The sequence below is a fragment of the Mirounga leonina genome, unplaced genomic scaffold (genome assembly GCF_011800145.1).
Source record: "Mirounga leonina isolate KUSES-001 unplaced genomic scaffold, KU_Mleo_1.0 Mir_115, whole genome shotgun sequence".
In the NCBI taxonomy this organism is placed as follows: domain Eukaryota; kingdom Metazoa; phylum Chordata; class Mammalia; order Carnivora; family Phocidae; genus Mirounga; species Mirounga leonina.
This window is the reverse complement of record NW_023270268.1, coordinates 79,157,216-79,178,214: the sequence shown is the minus strand read 5'-3', so window position 1 is coordinate 79,178,214 and position 20,999 is coordinate 79,157,216. Positions and strand designations below refer to the sequence as shown.

Here is a 20,999-nt window from a genome sequence, read left to right as displayed (position 1 = left end):
TCACAGAGATGTGGATGGCACGGCCCACAGATTAAAGGAGACGTTCCTACCACTCACCCACATGGGGTCACTGAGGTCCGAATCCTGCATGCGGATACAGTCCATGCTAATCTCAATCTTGTTTCTTGCACCATTTTCTGATGGTTCATCCACAAAGTTCAAGTCAATGGGCTGAACTGAACATATGGGCCTACCATAAAGGACAAACAAAAGTGTGTTAGGCAAGGAATGGGACTAAAACACAAGCATCCAGTTGACAACAATGATCTCCCTCTCTTTCCTTTGGCAAGGCTCATTCGTTGGAGTCAGAGACTCTAGGTTCAAATCGTGGCTCAACCACATGCCAAATGTGTTATCTCAGGCTGTTCAAATCTAAGTCCTATTTGTACAGTGGGAATCATGATCCCTGCCCTTGTCAGAGAATTGCTAGGTAGAACATGGGAGAGAAAGGATGTATCGGGAATTGAGTATTCTATACCCTATCCCTTAGAGTACTAAGTACTTTGATATTCTTTTATCTTCTGCTGAATTTACTCACTTATCCAAACTTGATCTTAATACAGTAGATAATAATCATTTGCCTAGCAAGGCATAAATGACCAACAAAATTTAGTATTCTACCTTCTCAGGGGGTATTTGTGTTGTAACAGCAAATAAGAGTCTTTAAGCCAAAGGAACAGATTTTGGGTATCAAGGGAGCCCCTGGAGAAGTTATTGGGAGTTAGGCAGGAAAGCCTCCCCACCTTTTTTAAATTTCAATTCAATTAATTAGCATATAGTATATTATTAGTTTCAGAGGTAGAATTCAGTGATTCATCAGTTGCATACAACACCCAGTGCTCATTACATCATGTGCTCTCCTTAATGCCCATCACCCAGTTACCCCACCCCCTCCTCCAGCAACACTCAGTTTGTTTCTATGATTAAGAGTCTCTTATGGTTTGAGGAGAGCCCTTCTGATGCTCCAAAATTATACCACCTTGGAATAATGATCTTTTGGTGTTGTAAGCTGAATAAACCTCTACTGAATTTTGAACACAGAAATACTATTGGAGGAAATAAATTTTCCCAACAATATTGACTGGTTTTTATTGATTCTAAAAACATGCCCTAGTGAGCAATATTTTTATAATCTCTATTTATCTATTTATAATAATTCAAGTACAACATGTTTTTGCTTCTTTGATACTCACTGTTCCAGAAAATCCCAGATATGTTGGAAGACCTCTGGACTGAGGAATTCACTTGTCTGTGTGCTCTGGGACATAGTGGATCGGTAATAACTTTCTTTCCAAGAGAAATGAGCTGGGGTTTCTACAAACCTTAAGAGGACAAAAATGATACTAGAATTACAGTTTCTGTATTTATGATATTGAATATTAAAACTAAAGCATACTCAATCAAGAAATCTCAGGTGACTTTTCAGAACCATGCAGGCATATAAAGCAAATTTCAGAAGTTGCATGATTGGTGTTTCATTGGGCAGTATCATGGATCCCATTTTGCTGTGAAGTCAGATAATCATATCCTATATCAAATTCTTTTGTAACTAGTAATATTGTTACACTCTACACTTCCACTACCCAGAATCTATGTTCTGAAGATTCCCAAAAAGAAGATAAATATTCCCTCATTAAGTCTGGCAGCAAGGGTGACCTATTATTAAACCTGTTTTATAAATGTCTCAACTGATTATCTGTCCATTCTGCCCCTAGCAGGTAAAAAGTAGAATCAGAAAACAGAAAGGAGTTCAGAAAATTTCAATTTCACCTGCAGTAAAATCACTTCTCTCATAACTACCATCTTAGGATTGTGCCCAGGGACAATAAATGCAAACCTCTGAACCTAGATTTTTTTTTTTTTTTTTTTTTGAATCACCGGTTAACTTACTTTTATGTGTGTGTGGGTGGTTTTTAATTGGAGTGTAAAATTCTATGTTAGACTAAAGGATAAGTAAACATCTGAATACGTTGCAAATGAATGCCATTTCTGTTTGCTCCATTTTATTGCTGGGTCCCCAAGTTTGCCTTTACTTAAAAAAATAAATAACCTTGATCCTATATATATGGAGGAAAATGCCAGCTTTCCCAGGTGATGCTGTCTCCAAGTCCGCATATTATCTACACAGATCATCTCAGTCTATGATTCATTGTGATTATCAGTAGACTAATTTTACCCCAGGATGAAATTAGCTAAGCTCCTAATCATTACTGTTAATATTGTAAAGTATTAATAAATAGTGTACCAAGATAGTCAATCATCTTAAATTTGCAAATGAATACTCTGGTCTAGTTACATAATAGAAGATAATAGCATTATATTTATTGTTGATAATTTCCAAACTATATGGAGAAGCACATTCATTTACTCAAGTTAAACACACAGACAGAATCTATTATTTACTAGCAAGAATAAAGGCCACTGAAAATAAAAAGCAAATAAGACTGTCTCACTCTCTAGAAGGTATAGAAGGTAAGACAAGAAACCAAACCTCTAAGAAAAATAGTAAGAGTATGTATAACACTATGAAAGTACAAAGTTAAAATATATCATCTCATCTGAGGGATCAAAGAAAGAGTCTTAAACAATCTGAAGCAATTAGCTATGCCAGGTAAGGATTAATGATATGAGTGAGCAGTCTATGGCAGCAACAATAAACAAAATACTAAAATGGAAAATAATTTGGTGTATGTGAGAAAGTTGCAAGCAACTCTATGTTAGCACAGTGTAAGATCTGGGGCAGAGAATGCTGGAAAATAGAGCTGGGGAGAGAAGAAGAGAATCATATGCTATGTTCAAAGAAGCTTAAATATTTCAATACTTCTAGTTTTTGCAAAAGATTTTTAAATGAACTTTTTATTTTGAGATCAATATAGATTTACATGCAGTTGTAATGAATTATACAGAGAGAGTTCATGCACCCTTTATGCAGTTCCCCCAATGGTAAGTCACAATTTACAAAACCGTTAAAAATATTATAACCAGGATATTGATACTGCTACAGTGCACTGATCTTATTCAGAAATTCTCAGTTTTACTTGTACTCATCTGCACACATGCACGCATGTATATGTTATATATGTATTTAGTTCTACACAAGTTTTTGATCACACGTGTAGATATCACCCCCATAGTATTAAAGGATTTGAAGGATGAGACTGACAGAATACATTTCATACTGATAAATTTGGAAGCTGTGTGGAGGAAAGGTTTATAAGCATATCAGTTTATGTGCAAAGTGGTTACACCAGTCTGGGGAACACAATCGGATGCTAGCAGAAGTAAGGATGGAGAAAATGGGGACAAATTCAATTATTAGCAAAAAGGTTAAATCAGACATTGTTTATGTTCACATTTTCTCTCTAGTTTCTCTCTGACTGCTAAAAGACCTTCCCTGTATTTCTGATGTCATCACTAACCCGCTGCAAAACTGTGGAAAAGCCTCCCAGCTCCATGAACTTCAGCTTCCTTGATTGTGACATGGGGATAGTCATCCCTGCTCTATTGCATCACAGATGCCTACACAGTCCTAAGATTTACTCCGCACAAAGCATTTCCTGGTTCCTTACTTGAAATATAATCTTTCTTCTCCAAACTTTCCTGGCCTTTTGTTGCGTCTCATCAATGCTAGTTCATCCTCTATTACTTGTACAACAATTAATCGAGTGTAGAGGATCTTAAGTAACTTGAAGGCAAAGCCCATATCTCCTTGAATTTCTTAGTTTTGTATTTCCTTGAGGTTAGAGTGGGAGGAACATGGGTTTTGAAGTGAGACAGACTTGGGTTCAAATTTTAGCTCTACTACTGACATACTGTAAAGTCATGATCAAGTTACTTAACCTCTTTGTACCTTATTTTCTTCAACTATGCTTCCTTCACAGGGTGGTTGAAAGGCTTACTTGAAATAATGTATTACACATATTCCATATAGTGCATGGTAGTCAATACATTGATTGGATTAGATCAAGTACATAATTTGTACCCAGAAAATACTTACTGAATTGAACTAATTAAATAGCATATTTGAAAGGCTTCTTAAAGCTGTAGAAATGTCACACAAAAGTAATTATATTAAACCTGAATTATCCCTCATTTCTCTGCTTCAAATTGTTTATTCTCTTTCTGTGTCTGTAGGCCCAAACAGTGCTCCCATTACCTCTCATTTTCTCCTAGATCACCTTTATCTCACTCAGGCTTGCTACATTGAATGGGGCAACAGCTCCTCCCCACCCCTACCCCCTACTCCAGGGCCTCAAGCTTTAAGGGGACTTGATTACAAAAGATGGGAGTGGGCTTTGGAATAGATCAGTGGTTTTCATATTGGTTTCATGAAACTCTAGGGTTTCTGGTGCCTCAGTGGGTTTGCCAGATGTAAAGAAATGTCCCTAGTGGTAGGACTCCAGACACTCCTTAACACCAGCAAGTTTGTTGTTCGCATTTTAAGTATATTATTGTTCCGAGCAAGATTTCATTTGAAGAACTGGTTCTGTTAACAATTTAAAACTCAGTGGTCTCAGTTAGAGGATCTCCCAGGTGTCTCCTATGCAAACCGAGAATTGATTCTTGATCTCCGAATAAAGATGGAAAACATTATTGAGAGAAAGGAAGGAAAGAGATCAGCTGGTGCCATAGGGCAGGAAGAGTGAGGTAAATCCTACCTATCTTCAGAGGCTTTGCCCTTGGGTGAATCTCAGTATCAATTTACTCATGGAACAATCACTCTGTTCAAATGGTTTTGTCAAATCAGTCACACCCAAAGTTAGGAAGTCTCAAGTCACTTTTTTTTTTTTCTTTTCAGCTTGTTTTTCGTGGATGAACTATCCTGCACTCTTTACATTAACTCAGCCAAAAAAAAAAAAAGAACCCTACACTGTAGAAGTCACCTGAAAACCCCCAAAGGTATCTGCTTATAGTCTGCATTCCCTCCTGCTCTTCCTGTTCTGCCCCAGAAATCACCACTCAAATTTCTTACATTAAGTTTCTTTCAGCACTCCTGAAAAATCTCCAAATCTACTATTTCAGAGTTCAACACAACCTTAATTTTATAGATGGATTTTAGAATTAATAGGCTCCTGAGACCATCTAGCCTACTTTTTCTTATTTAATAGATGGAAAAGCTAAAATCTAAAAAGAACTAGTTCAACCCAGCTATATTGTATTCAACATAGGTCTCTACCCACAGTCCAGGAAGAATAAATTGAGGCATCAAACACTAATTACCAACCCTTCGCCTCTTGTAACAGTTCCCGTACTTGTCATTTTCTGGATATTTAAAGCCTCCTTACTCCCCTTTAGAACATCCAAACTTAATACTATGAGAGTAGAAGTACATTTGATTAAATATCTTCTAATTCACATAACAAAATAAAACAGCATTTAGTAGTGATGCAGACCAGAAACTCACTGGCTGCTCCTAGACTTCCTGACTCAAAGGCTCCCTTGATGTCATTCCTTCTGGTAGAGAGAGAATGTGGCACGGGGAACTCCCGGAAAGCAGACCTGGAGTACCCCCTCAGTAACTGCGCCCACACTTGGAAAGATGGGGTCACACATGAACCTAAACCTTTGAGGACCACATAGAATGTCAAAGGCAGTTGTCACTGGGCCTGCTTTTCTAGTTTTCCACATGACAATTTTAAGCTCAGAGAGGATAAGGAAATTATTCAAGTTCACTCAGCTAGTAAATGATAGAACCGGGCTTGCTGTTTGTTTATTTATTTATTTAGTTAGTTAGTTAGTTAGTTAGTTGGTTAGTTATGATAGAGCTGGGCTTTGAATTTAAGATTGTATGACTTCAAAGTTCATGCTTTATTAAATTATATATATTATATATACATGGTTCTAATTTTCATTCATCTTAAAAGTTGAGCAATAGTGTTTTTCATAGTTAGGAGGATATTTTTTTCTGTAAAAGAACAAAATCTCCTACTAATTCTGTCTCATCATAAGAGCTACCCTTTTTCCTTCAAATGAGCAGGAAATGGTGTGAAAAAACAAGTACTGATCAGTGAATGATATTGACAAGAATATCTGTTCTTTCTGAGGATTCTCAATATTTTTTTTTAAAGATTTTATTTATTTATTTGAGAGAGAGAATGAGAGAGAGAGAGCACATGAGAGGGGGGAGGGTCAGAGGGAGAAGCAGACCCCCTGCCAAGCAAGGAGCCCGATATGGGACTCGATCCCGGGACTCCAGGATCATGATCCGAGCTGAAGGCAGTCGCTTAACCAACTGAGCCACCCAGGCACCCCTGAGGATTCTCAATATTGATTGGAGTTCACTCTCAAATGTAGTGTGAGAAGAGAGCTGAGGTCCCTATTATTTTCCAAGGGGACCTGAGCACTCAAATACTATGGGAGTGTCCCCAGTTCTCAGATAGAAGTTGTTTAAAACTCTGAACCTCACTTCCTCTTCTGTATATCCATCTATCCATCCATCTAATCTGTCAATCCATCAAATTATTGCCTAAGCCTTTATTACCAACCTCTCTAGATCTTCCCCAGAACAAGTCTTCCAATGCTCCTTCCGATGCAGGAGCATTCCAAATCACATAATTCCATTTTTATTTTTAGTTTGGAAACACTCCTATATTTTCAGTTTACTCTGTTATTATGATAACCATTATGATTATTAATTGTCATACTTAATTTTAGGGATGCCAAAGAGTACCTTGATGCCCTTTAATAAATCGCCTCATCATTGCATGCAACAATGCCCAAGAGCCCTGGAGGAGTAAACTTATTCATATGTCTGAGATATGTCCACCTCCAGAAAGCTACTTACATAATCTAAATCAAGTCCATTAACATCTTTTCTTCATTAAATAGAATTCTTTCCTTTTCAACTTCATGTTGAAAAATGACCAGTCTGTTCCTTATCACTGTATTCAGCCCATGGTCAAACCCATATGCCAGCTTCACTCCTGGCAGAGAAAACTTACACGGGTAAAATGTATTTAGAGTATATCTCATGCCTTGAAATACTGATTTGCCACAATTTGAAAAACAAAGTGTCATAACCAAGAAATTTCGTTTTATATTTTATTACCGAACTAATAAACTAAATTCTTAAGAAAGTCTCTTTTGTATCTTTCAGTGTCTGTTTATCCTCCATTCTGCCATAATCAGTTCTCTTCCCTTTCATATTCAGACTTTTCTCTTCCCACGACCACCTGTCGGAGGATCTGATTGCCCACAGCCTGCTTCTGCCATAATCCTTTATTGTGTATACCAAACTCTCAATTCTCCCATCAAAGCCTATATATCTAGTATCAACTCACCAGTTGTTAACTCTGAGGGAGTGAGCTTTTCTTCTCTCAAGTCTAAAATACTCTAAGTTCCATATTTTGTGTCCCACTCTCTATTCTAACCAATTGCCGCCTTAAAAGTGATGATTTCTCTGACTGTAGCCCCCATCTCTCACACCCCCAGCTCACTGAACCTTCTTCCTGCCCTCATTTCATTTGTCAGCAGTCTCTCCCAACTGATGTGTGATCATCCGTCTTCCCTAAACAGCATTTTTATCAGGCTACTTGTTCCCTGACTCAGAATTTACAATCACTCATCTCTGATCCCTGGACAAAATCTAATCAGACCTCATCCCTCATCCTTCTTATTCCTTTGGGCAGATGCTCTTTTCCAAATTATTCAGCCAGCTATATCCTACAGGTTGTTTCTTTTCAGCCATGAGTCTTTTCAAATTATGACCTCTTGTACTCCCCCCATCTTCCCCCAGGTCATAATCTTTACTTTTGCTACCATCCAGTACAAAGCTCAGCTCCCCTAGAAAGGGTACCACAATACACTAAACGTTTGTGTCCCCTCCAAACTTCATAGGTGGAAATTTAATCTCCAATGTGATAGTTTTTGTAGGTGGGGCCTTTGCGAGATGATTAGGTCATGATGGTAGAACCCCCATGAATAGGATTCATGCCCTTATAAAAGGGGCCCATAGAGCTCTCTCCTGCCTTCCACCATGTGAGGTTACAGAGAGTGAAGACTGACATCTATGAACTAGGAAACACAGGAACCAAATCTGCCAGTGCCTTGATCTTGGACTTCCCAGCCTTCAGAATTGTGAAAAATAAATTTCTGTTGTTTATAAGCCACTCAATCTATGGTATTTCATTATAGCAACCTGAATGGACTAAGACATCTACACTATTCTTTCATTGTTTGAGTTTACTTCCTCAGTTTGGCATGTTTTAAGCATTCTTGTCCTTTATTAATTCTATTGTAATCTACACATGTTGGAATGATGTTTCTATTTTGTCTACACAGGTCCTCTAATAAGTGAGGAACTGGGAGTCAAAACCTATATTACTATTTTCCTGGTTCTTTACAGCAGAGAGTTAGAGGGAAAAAAAAAAAAAAAAAAAAAACATGAAAAGGGCTATATTTCTCATCCCCTATACTTTCTTTCTACAAATGAGGACTCCCGGGGATTTTATTCACAGTCCCATAGGAAGCCAACAGGGTTCTAGTGCTAAACCCAGGGCATCCAAGATCCCTCTGCAATGCTCTGAAGAAAGTGGACAATTAAAACTTTTTGTGGGCCACTTGGGTGGCTCAGTCAGTTAAGTGTCCATCTCTTGATTTTGGCTCAGGTCATGATCTCAGGGTCATGAGATCAAGCCCACACACAGAGTCTGCCTGGGATTCTCTCTCTCCCCCTCTCTCTCTGTCCTCCTCTTGCTCTCTAAATAAATAAATAAATAAATAAATAAATAAAATATTAAAAAATCTTTTTTGTAAACGGAGCAATCTCTCTAAATCCATGAACATAAAAAAAAGTTATCATCCAACATCACTCTCCTATAATCAATTGATCAGTTACTAGTCTGATCCATTTCCTTTTACAATTTGGCATCTGGTAGAAGATAATGATAGGGGAGACTTGAGTCCATCTTACTTTAAAGCCATTTTAACATTACGGCATGCAAATAGAGATACATGCAAGCTTACAGGGAACTTACCTATAACCTGCCCCCAAATTAGAATTTAGGAGACATTTGAATAGCTGTAATCATCATGACATCAGGGTTTGGATATGTTATGATTTTGCACTAGTGTGAAGACCTGATAGGAAGTTCCATTAAGAGAAAAATTAAAAAAAAAAAAGCACAAGAATAAAGAGACAGGTATACCTCAGAAGCTCCTGGGGAATCTGATGTGATGATAACCCAGTAAAAAAGTTCCCAATGGTGATCTGGAATCATTAAGATAAGTTCACATAGTACATAGTATTCTTGGTTTAAAACGACAGAGAAATATGCCTTATTCTCAGAAATATCTACCTTCTTTTTAAAATGCTATTTAAAGAGTATATGTTTATCTAGTAAATGGAACTGCCCAGAATGACATATTTCTTAAGGGCTCCTGGTAGATAAGTTTTGTTTGTACTAAGACAGTATGGCTCTCTTTGTTCTTTAGCATCATATCTTGTCTTACAGTACAGTTTCTTATTTATAGTTTCTAATGGAGTAGTTGGCTCTTGGAGACAAAGTTTACATTACCATTTATTTATTTCAGTAGTCTGACACAATAACAGACACCAAGTGGGTGTCAAGTAAATACTGGTAGAAGGAAATACTTGGAAAATAGAGTACACATAACAAAGCCAATATCTAGAGCAGAAACAACAGTTAATATTCGATTGTTTCTATGAGCAAGGTTCTCTACAATATGCCTGACATGAATTAATTTTCACAACATCTTATGATGTAAATACCAATATTATCCCATTTTACAGAGAAGAAAACTGAAGCCAAGTGGCAATTTACTTCCTCCAGAGCACATGGTCACTGGGAGGATGGCGGGTCTGGAGTCTAAAGGATTTGGTTTCAGAGTCTCTAGTCTGTTAATTACAAAGTTAATGACTATGGACAAGTTATTCCGCTGCCTCTCTAAACCTCAGCTTCCCTATCTGTAACAGTGCAAAAAGGGATAGTACCTATCTCAGGCAAGAGGGAAGGCCTTGGAAACTTACCATGGAAGGTTGCTCCACTTTCTCAGCAAGGGGCAGTAGGTGTCACACTTGAAAGTTCAACAGAATCACCTGACCCACATTTGGAAAATACGAAGTCCCTGTCCCTACCTCCCAAAGATTCTGTTTCAGATGATCTGGAATGAGGCTCAAGAATCTGCACTTCAAGGAAATTGCATGTGCAAAGATATGGCTTGGGGATCCACCTACATTCTAATCCCTTTGAAGTTTTTTAATCAAAAATGGAGCACCTTGATAAATCTACATTTTCTCCAAATACCTATTCTCACACAGGAGGCAAGGTATTATCACAACCTTGTTCACTGAAATGTGTTTTTGTCAGCTAAATAAAGCAGTATGGTATAATAACTACAGTTAATATTTTTAACACCTCTTACATGCTAGGCATTATTCTAAACGCTTTATGGATATTAACTCACTTAATCCATCCAACAAGCCATGATGAAGTTTGACTCTGTTAATCCTCATTTTATAGATCAGGCAACTGAGGCACAGAGAACATAAGTAACTACCCCAAAGTGCACACTCAGTACATGAGGGCCGCAAACTCAGCAGGCTGGCTCCAGAGGCTGTGCTCCTCCCACACTGTGCTGACTCTCCCAGGCAGAGGTAAAGGTCAGAACCCTGGCTTCCAGGTGATCTTAGTCAAGTCCCTGCTCCTCTCTGGGATTCAAGTTCCTCCTCGAGGAAGTGAGGGGGCTACCCCTAGTGATCTCTCAGGCCCTCTGGTCCAAAGATCCTATCATTCATTTTACAGGAGATTTTTGACCTCGTTATCTGAAGGTCGAAGGCTCTAGAATTGCTGACAGCAAGACACGTTCCCTCTTCTAGAACTGCCCCATTATTATTTTTTCTTTACCTGCCAATTCAGAAAACTTTCCTCTGAGTCACTGTCCTTTGTCCTTTCTTCTTGGTGAGGAAACCAAAGGCACTTCAGTCTAGAGCCCGTAGGGAGATCTGTCTCCACAGACTTCCTTCTGAGTCCCGCTGTCTTTGTTTAATCAGGCTTCCAACGTGCTTCCGCCTGAGCCTGTTTGAACCTCATTAGTCTCGCAACGAGGCTCACCAGCTTCTTGTCCCTGCTTTCCTGTTCTCTTGAGCAACAGCTCTCTTCAGACCGAATTCGTCCTTAGTCACATCTCTCCTGACTGTCCTCCTCGCACCTGTACTTCTGTGCTACCAGCCCTTCCACGCTTCAGCTCTCAGGCTTCTTTGAGCCTCGCTATTTCTCAAATCGCTACACGTTAGAATATCTGGGGGGCTAAAATACAGACGCCTGGGTGCTACCCCAAACCAGTTAAATCAGAATTTTGAGGAATGGAATCTGGGGACAGAGTATCATGGAAAAATTTAGAAGTCCCACAGGAGATTCCAGTGTGTGGCATTGTTAAGGACCATTAGTGTCTAGTGCTGGTGAGCCTCCAATGGGGGGATACGCAAATCGGAATCACCTGAGCCGCTGGCTCCTCCTTACCTCCCGGGAGGAAAGTCTGGGCATGTGAGCCAAACAAGGAGCCACCTTCCAGGTGGTTTGGACAAGCCCCTGGATGAAACAAAGTTCTAGCTGAACCTCTAAACGCAAGATGGACACTACCCCTTCCACTCACTCACCTGTGGCTTCTCACTGCATCCTGCACCAACTTACTATTTCTAAATTTTTTTTTTTTAAAGATTTTATTTATTTATTTGACAGACACAGCGAGAGAGGGAACACAAGCAGGGTGAGGGGCAGAGGGAGAAGCAGGCTTTCCGCCGAGCAGGGAGCCCCATGTGGGGCTCGATCCCAGGACCCTGGGATCATGACCTGAGCTGAAGGCAGAAGCTTAAGCGACTGAGCCACCCAGGCGCCCCAATACTTTTTTTAAAAAATATTTTATTTATTTATTTGACAGAGAGAGACACAGCGAGAGAGGGAACATAAGCAGGGGGAGTGGGAGAGGGAGAAGCAGGCCTCCCGCTGAGCAGGGAGCCTGATGTGGGGCTCGATCCCAGGACCCTGGGATCATGACCTGAGCGGAAGGCAGTCACTTAACCGACTGAGCCACCCAGGCGCCCCCAACTTACTATTTCTAATCATGAAGAGTAACGCAGAGGAAAAAACACTTGACAGCGAGATCCATATTCTTTTTTTCTGTCTGGACTAACTGGCTACGGAATTGTGGGATTCCCTTTTCCTGTCAAAGCTTCATTTTCCCCTATGTGTAAAAGAAGGTAATTGGGTTACTAGATAATCACTAAGCTTCCTTCCTATTTTATTACTTTACTGTTTTAAGGCCCCACACCTATCATTCCTCCACTATTACCCAACCAGCTCCAGTTCTTCATTACGCCAGATGATGACATCAGGCAAACTTATTCCCGAGCCCTGGGAGGCAAGGCTTTTTAAAGCTTTCTCACCATACCAAGAACTACTGCTGCCCAAGCTTCAGTTCAGGCCTCTGGGTCTTCACAGAGACCCTCCCTGTCAGTGTCCTCTTGACAGCGACCACATCAGACAGCAGTCCCCCTCCACGTTTCTGGGCTTCCCACCTCCTGCAGGAAGGCAGCCCAGCGGTGCACGGGAGCTGGCGACAGGCTGACTGAAGTGTGGCCCTGGATGCCTTCTTCTGTTTGCTTACTTGGTCTTAGTGGGAGGTGCCCGAGTCTGTGAGGGGCTGCTGGCTGATGAACGTGTGGCAGAGAAGCGGTAACCAGAGTCCCTCCCCTTCCCTCCCTGGCGGCTTTCAGTTGGGAGATGCACCATCTAAACCTGTTAGAGAGGATGGCCTCTAAGGCCACGTACACTGATCTTCTGTCTAGGTACTGTGTGCGAGTATGCGGGTTTTATTTATTTTTTCCACAAGTAATTGGAACTTACCTAAACTAATAATGATAATAAAAATACTGTAATTAATATTTGACAAGATGAAAAACTAAAATAAGGAATGTTCTTGGGTTTTGACCTGCCCTCCAGTGGCCTAGATCCTCTCCCTCTTTGCCCTAGCTCCTTGACATTTGAATCTGGGAATGGAGAAAGGAAAAAAGGAAACAAGAAAAAAAAAAACCAAACAAACAAAACTGAGCAAGGGTATTTTAGTCAATCTGCAAAATAAAGGGCTTTGGGTTAGAGGTTGGTGGGGGTGATGAAATATTTGTGGATTGAGCTTGCTGGGGAGGATGGGTTTGGGGCAGGGTTTGGTAGAAAAGAGATGAATAGAGTAACCTGTGAAAACTGGAGAGAAAAGTAAAGAAGAAAGGAACAAATGTGTACCACCTCAAGGCTATGAACTGGCTCTTCTTTAACATCGTTCCAAAGACCAAAAAAGAAGAAGAAAAGAAAAGAAATTTAAAAGAATGGAATTAAACAAATGTAAAACATGAAAAAAAAATTTTTTTCCAAACATTTTATTTATTTGACAGAGACACAGCGAGAGACGGAACACAAACAGGGGGAATGGGAGAGGGAGAAGCAGGCTTCCCGCCGAGCAGGGAGCCCGAAGTGGGGCTTGATCCCAGAACCCTGGGATCATAACCTGAGCCAAAGGCTGACGCTTAACGACTGAGCCACCTAGGAGCCCCTAAAAAATGAAAAATTTTTAAGTCATACTTGCTTGTTCTGTGCTTCTTAAAATCCATACCAGTTAGAGAGCCAACCCAGACTGGCCTTAGGCTCACAGGTATAGGAAGCATGATGATATTAAAGACATTTATCTGCATTTCAAAAAAGGAGATTTCAAAATAGTTCACAGAGAACAGGAGAGGCATAATTCCATAGAGAAAGACTCTCAAAGGAAACCTGCCTGAAGAAAAATGCAAGACTCTCAGGTGAAACAGAGGTCTACCAGTTACCACCCCCTAAACTATTGCTGTCTGTTTCTGGAAAGCGCTTTGGAGTACAGCTTTGCGCATTTGCTCAGGACGGTCTATGCCAGCCTCACATCATAGTGGCCGAGTCGAACAGTTGCAACAAAGACTGCATGGCCTATCAAGCTAGAGATACTTACGATTTGACCTTTTATAAGAAAAGTTTGGGGCACCTGAGTGGCTCAGTTGGTTAAGCGACTGCCTTCGGCTCAGGTCATGATCCCGGAGTCCCGGGATCGAGTCCCGCATCGGGCTCCCTGCTCAGCTGGGAGTCTGCTTCTCCCTCTGACCCTCCTCCCTCTCGTGCTCTCTCTCATTCTCTCTCTCTCAAATAAATAAATAAAATGTTAAAAAAAAAAAAGTTTGCTGACCATGACTTAAAAAATAAAAGTTTAACTGCACAATCATGAATATTTCAAATGACAAAGGAGGCACAGGGTGAGTGTGTTGGTTGGTCAGGTTGAGTGTTTATAAAAATGGTTTGGGTTATTAAAAAGATTTCTTTCTTTTTTTTGTTTTTATTTTTACTTATTTGTTTTTTACTTTAATTCATTAGCCAACACAGAGTAAGGACATCATTAGTTTCAGATGTAGTGTCCAACCATCCATCAGTTGTGCCTAAAACCCAGTGCTCATCATATAAAGAGATTTCTGATAAGTTAGATGCCAAAGGAACACCTATGGAAGGGTAAAGTATGGGTACAGCTTCAGGGAGACAAACAGGATGTGATGGCTACTGTGGGAACAAATTCAAAAGCTTATGGCTCAGAAGGAGCTGAGCTGTGCCACGTCATACTACAGACTACTTCTAAGCCAGATGCCCTATGAGCAGGGATGAAAGGAAGCTATGGTTACCAGAAGCAGCATGGTTTTCTGGTCACTGCAACAGTGTGGGAATCCTGGGATTTACCTCCAGACCTTTGGTAATCAGTGATGTTAAACTTCACCCCTAGCTGATGCTTGTGATACATCCTTGTGGCTGATTCTGTTACAAATAAGCACTTCCTCTTTTTCTAATAGGCAGCCCCTGTCCATCAGAGCATCCCCTTAATGTTGTTATCTGTCTTTATCAATTTTTAATTTTAGCTTGTCGGAGCCTGAGGGAAACAGCAGATCACAGAGCAAGCTTCCTCCTTTTCCCACATAAATGCATTTCTCAATTCTATCCCTTGCATATATGTTCCTCATTACTACTAATTCTGTCTTCCCCTTTCTAAGCTTATGTGAAGACTGATTTTGGAGGGTGGATCCAACTTCAGGCTAAAAGGAAAGAGGAAATGAAGAAACCTGCTCTAAAGCAAAGGGCTTATCCAGTGCAGAACAGATCTCCTCAGGCCTAATTCCCTGATTTTAAAGAAGCAATAAACAATTTAGGGATCGGACAAGCATGATGACTTTTGATTAATGAGACCGACCTCATTTACATAGGATATTTATAACCCTGATTTCAGATATTCTCTATGACCTGCAGGCTTGTCACATTATGGTCACATTGTGACTACATTGAGCATAGAAAAATTCACATTATGACTACATTGGTTATATTATGACTACATTGAGCATAGAAAAATTCAAATTTAGCCTATTTGTGTGAAAAAAAGCTGTATGTGCAGCTCTTTAAATCAGTGTAACTTCTTACTTGCCATTCTACCCACCTTCTCTTAGGAGCAGTCAGCTGCTATCTGGAGCTATGTTTCCTACATCTTAGTTATTGAAATAACTTCATTCATTTCTTTATTTTTCAAAGTGGTTAAGTTTGTTGCAAGTATGGTGTGACAGCCTCTCTCAAGGGAGCAAGTGACTTGATCCGTGGGAAAGATGATATTTAGTATATTATCTATTATGGGATGATCTGTGATTGGTCCAGATGAGGGCATGTGTTCGTAGGTCTGGAAGGTTATTAAACGGTAGTAGCAACAACTTACTTAGTTTTAGGGATGCTGAAACATGGGAGCAGTTTAAGGGCAGAACACTCTGCGTGTGTGTGCGTGTGTACATGTCTATCCCTATGTGTTTACTTTGTACATGAGTACATTTATGTTTTAGCAAGTTATTGTAATAAATGGTTATGAATTAGGTGTAAAGGTTCTTAGAGATTCTGATAACTCACTCTTAAAGGAGACAAGGTCTATGATAGGTGGAAGGACTGAAGAGAAATATCAGATTTCAGTTTAGTGCCATAATGGGAAAGGAACGTGAATATGATAACTTTTTTTTAAGATTTCATTTATTTATTTGAGAGGGAGAGAGAGAGAGAGCAGCGTGGAGACGGCAGAGGGGGAGGGAGAGAAAGGGAGAGAATCCCAAGCAGACTCCACCCTGAGCACGGAGCCTCTATCAGGGCTCGATCCCACAACTTGAGATCATGACCTAAGCCAAAATCAAGAGTCAGCTGCTTAACTGACTGAGCCACCCAGGTGCCCCAATTAGATAACTTTTTATTTTGGGTAATTTTCCAAGGTTTAGCTATAAAATTCAGGCTACCATAAAATCCTTCAGATCTGTCACAGTAAGAGCTATAGATTTCTTGCTACTCCAGTGTGTTGAGTGAGGTGAAAGCTGAAAAGTTCTTTTTCTAATGAAACCAGTCCACTGTTGGTACAGAATTGGCAGGGGGGAAGTGTGGTAAATTCTATCTCTTTAATAGAGAAGTGATCATGGAGTAACAGTTCCATGATATTTTGGAACTTGAAGTAAGTGAAGGGTGACACAAAATATGTAATTTATCATATTGTTTCCACAATATATTTAAAGTCCAGTGACTGAGAATCTAAGAAAATCTTATGATGTAAATTCATTACAATACAATTGTCTTGAACAAATATACTATCCCTTGCGATTTGACCTCACTCAAGAAAAGAGAGAATAAAAATATATTTTACAACGGGAAGCATTATATATGAAAGGGAAGTATCTAATATAATTAAAGATAAAGATTCTAAAGGTCCATGAGGGAAGCATTGGGAACCAATTGGGAACATGAACTTCAGAATTCCAATTTTGCCACACTACAGATGTTTGACCTTGAACAAGTTATATATATAAGCTTTCTAAATCTCAATTTCTCATTTAGAGAACAGGGATACAAATACCTAATGCTGTATGTTGCAGTAAGAGTAAAGTGTCTGGTCCAAATCCCGGCAGGTACTCAACGAAAGGTAGCTAATGGTTATCACTGTTCTAAACTGTGGTCTGAATATTCCCATGCCCTGAGAATGATGAGTCACAGCAGTTATAATGAAGTGCATGTTTCAGTTCCATGGAGACTCACAGTTATTTCTCAGACAATTTTATGGTCTCTTGATAATTTTTTAAACAAAGGAAAAACAACCCAAACCACCACACAGAAATTTATACAGTGATAAATCTTAACAATTTCACACTAAGATTCACTGTGGTGTATGTACAGTACCCAAATTCTTCACATGGCTAGCTGCTTTGATTTTTAGTGTCAGATTTTTATACCATGATGGCTGGACTCAAAACTACCACACAGATGGTCTCAGACTCAGCACTCATGACCTTATTAAGGATCCGGAGACATTGGCCATCAGTGTCAGTATGTAATGGCAATAATCTTTGGCAGACAGATATATACCTACTAGGTCTTTGTGCTGATCAAGGCACATTTCCTGAAACAAAAGCCGCGTGTTCGTAGAGAGACCAAATGTATCCTCCCTGAGAACTTCATCTTCTTGCTGACCAGAAAACATCTTACGTGATCCTTGTTTTACAGTTAAAAGCTAATTACAATAGAAAGTAAATGCCATAATCTCAAAACCAATGCCACAGTCAAACTTTACTTCTCACTCACACAAAGTCTTAGGAGGACATTTCCTTCTAGGCAGCTCTCCCCACTGAGCAGGGAGCCTGGGATCATGGCCTGAGCCAAAAGCAGACGCTTAACCAACTGAACCACCCAGGCACCCTGACTCGTGCTTTGAATATTGATATCCCCTCAATGAGCCTGCACTATGTGAAGGGATGACTCCTGGGACCAAAGCGGAGACCTGATCTCTTTGCATATGTCTCGGTAGGCTTTTAGGATAAACAGAGCACCAGGATTAGGAGAGAATATAGGGAATATAAGCACCTTTTAAAATGTCATGGCCAGGAAGAGATGAGCCCAGAACTTGAAGCGGATATACCTAGAAATAGTTCCTTTTCCACATTCCAACTTGTGAGAACGCTGCTTTCATAGATCAAACACACACGCGCACACACACACACACATGCGCGCACACACAATTCCATGCACATAGTGTCTTTAATTTAACTACAGGTAACAACAACATAGCACTGAGTATCCATGAGTATCTCATATGAACTGGAGAGCTGGAAACCAACTCTCCCCAAATTGCTTTTAGATTTCCAATATGTTACACAAAAATGGAGACTTTTAAAAATATACTTTGGAGAGAATGTAAGACAAAGCTTTAACCACTCTTTCCATGGTGGACAAAATCTTTTCAGCTGATGAAATATTTCCTAAGTAGTGATTTGTAAAATCTCTTAAAAAACATAAAAACTGATTTGTACTTACTATATTATTGGCATATTTATTAAGATAATAGGCAATTGTCAAGATTATAAGAGCATCGATTGCAATTATAAAGAGAGATGTAAAATTTTTCCAGGAAATAAATATCTAGTATAATATTAGAAATTTAATAACGGGCTCAATTAACTCTGCATATGAAATTGTAGTTCATATGTAATTTAATTGTTCACCTGTAGTATTTATAAGAGAAAGATTTGAAATATATTTTGTTATTTTATGGCAGCCTTCAATCTCTGCTCCTTTCAAATTTCAAAGAGGGAGTCAGGGGGCGTCTGGGTGGCTCAGTTGGTTAAGCGACTGCCTTCGGCTCAGGTCATGATCCCGGAGTCCCGGGATCGAGTCCCGCATTGGGCTCCCTGCTCAGCAGGGAGTCTGCTTCTCCCTCTCATGCTGTCTCTCATTCTCTCTCTCGCAAATAAATAAAATCTTAAAAAAAAAAAAAAAAAAAGAGGAAGTCAGTCAGGAAGATGGGAAGCTTGACTTTGTGAAGTTGCAACTGGATCAATCCCCTGGGGGTGGTGGAGCACATTTGAGACTGCTTCCTAGAGGTTTGGGATAAGATAAATTTGTTTCAAATGAAGGAGACTCACCTCAGGAAAATCAGCTATTTGTCCAAGAACTCAAAGACCAAAGAGAAAATATCAAAGGCTAGCTTTCAGTACCGCTCAAAACCAGACGCTCATGTATAGATTGTTTACTTAAGCACTGATAACCAGGCTCTTCCCCACTTGTTAAAACAAGTTAGTAGTTTGTCCATTCATTCAGCAAACATTTACTGAGTACCTATTACTTGCCGGGCAGCATGTTAAGTGCCAGAAATATAGAGAATAAATCAAATGCTCCAAGAGCCCAAGGGTAGGAGGAGGGATGGAGGGGCCATCAAACCCATATTAAGGAGCTAGGTTTGTGCATCTCAATACATTTCTGGTCTTTAAGCCAAATAATAAGGAATTCCAATCCTGACCTATCTTCCTATGAACAAGAGTATGATTGATCAAAGTGGAGACGGTCCGGAGGCCTCTGGAAAAAAAAAAGTAGTAGCTAGCTGGTAGGCAGCTGGGGGAATTCCACACAAACCTAGCTTTTTCTTGGAGCTATAAGATATGGCAATAATGGAGCCCCCCAGCACCCCTGAGTTTCTAAATCAACCCAGTTATGGCAGATACCTTCAATGGCTCCCTATCAAGTTTGAAGTCCAAATTCAATGGCACAGCTTTGAAAATGCTTGATGATCTAATCTCATCTTATAATAAAACAGAATTTATAACCCAGTCTTAATTTCTGAAATAGTCCTTGCATTTTATGGCCTTCTTCTTTGCTTACTTTGCTTTCTTTCAATCATATTTGTTTACAAATCAGTGACTTAGCTAATCTATACATCTCACCTCAAATACAATTCTTCAGAAATGTTTCTTACCCCTCTCCAGCCAAAATAAATTTATCTTCCATACTTCCATGGCAAACTGCTAGCTCTTACTGCACACTGCCTTGTACAATAGTTGTTCACATGCCTGTCTCTATTCCTTATAACTGAGAACAAGGGCAGTGTATTACTGTGTCTCAATATCCACCACTGTGTCTATAGTAGTGTTAGTGCAAGGTATGACTTCAATAAATGTACATTAATTTGAATTGCTCTCTACTGTCCTTGTCCAGGTTGGGTCCTAAAACTCTCCAAAAGAAACTTAAGTTCTGCCTACCAGCTAGCTACTACTTTTTTTTTCCAGAGGCCTCCAGACCCTCCCCACTTTGATCCTTCATACTCTTCTCTTGTTCTTTCTCTGTCCATCCACCAACACCCAGATCAACAGCCTCCTATTACAGAAATTCCATCACCCCACCTCTTTCCCTCAGATTCTTTATTCAAGCACAGAGGTCACAAATTCAAATGCCCATAAGCACAAGACATATAATATCAAAGCAAGAAGCCAACTAGTATAAAATAAGAAGTAGATGGACCCAACTGGGGACAATATGTCCACACAAAGTCAACAAGGTTATTATTTTTCTAATTGCCAGACAATTAATATCATGTACATTATAATGCAGTTATAATGCTATCCCCTTAACACAAGGCAACACACCCTTCCTCACTAAACTCTATTCTCTGTACCTTTGCATTTTTTTTTCTCCACCTAAAGTGCCTCTACCTTTATCTATCCTTCAAGACATGGAGCTAATGTTGTTTCCCCCTTTGAATCTTCTCCAATCGCTCCAGGTAGAATTTGCAATCTTTTTTTTTTTTTTTACCCTTGTTTGCATGATACCTTTTTTACAACTCTCGTCTGCCACTTGTCAGAGCACACCTCACACCAGTCCTATTAGCATGAGTTAGCTCTTTCCTATGTTGTCCTCCTTCAGCACAGTGCCGGACACACATATATACTCTGTATATACAGTTGAATTAAACTTGGATCCTTGTCATCCTTCTCCTGAGCAGTAGCAACTGGGTTCTTGGCCCTAAATTCTGTAAGGCAAGTTTCCAAAAAGCACTACGCCCAAATTATGGACAGGAAAATCTATGTTTCAAATGATGAGGTAATCGTCCTTGTCTCAACTAGAAGACTGGTAGCAACATTAAGGTCAAAA

The 20,999-nt window shown here is 39.8% G+C and overlaps 1 protein-coding gene across 3 annotated transcripts in view; it reads right to left on the bottom strand.

Moving 5' to 3' along the window:
- TP63 (tumor protein p63) overlaps nt 1-20,999 on the bottom strand; it is a 231,590-nt gene that overhangs the window by 138,241 nt on the left and 72,350 nt on the right. For all 3 annotated transcript variants that reach the window (XM_034999817.1, XM_034999818.1, XM_034999816.1), the window contains exons 2-3: nt 1,194-1,322; nt 58-190 (exon numbers count right to left, since the gene is read on the bottom strand). In XM_034999817.1, the coding sequence (XP_034855708.1) occupies nt 58-190; nt 1,194-1,322 (262 nt within the window). The remainder of the gene's footprint in view (nt 1-57; nt 191-1,193; nt 1,323-20,999) is intronic.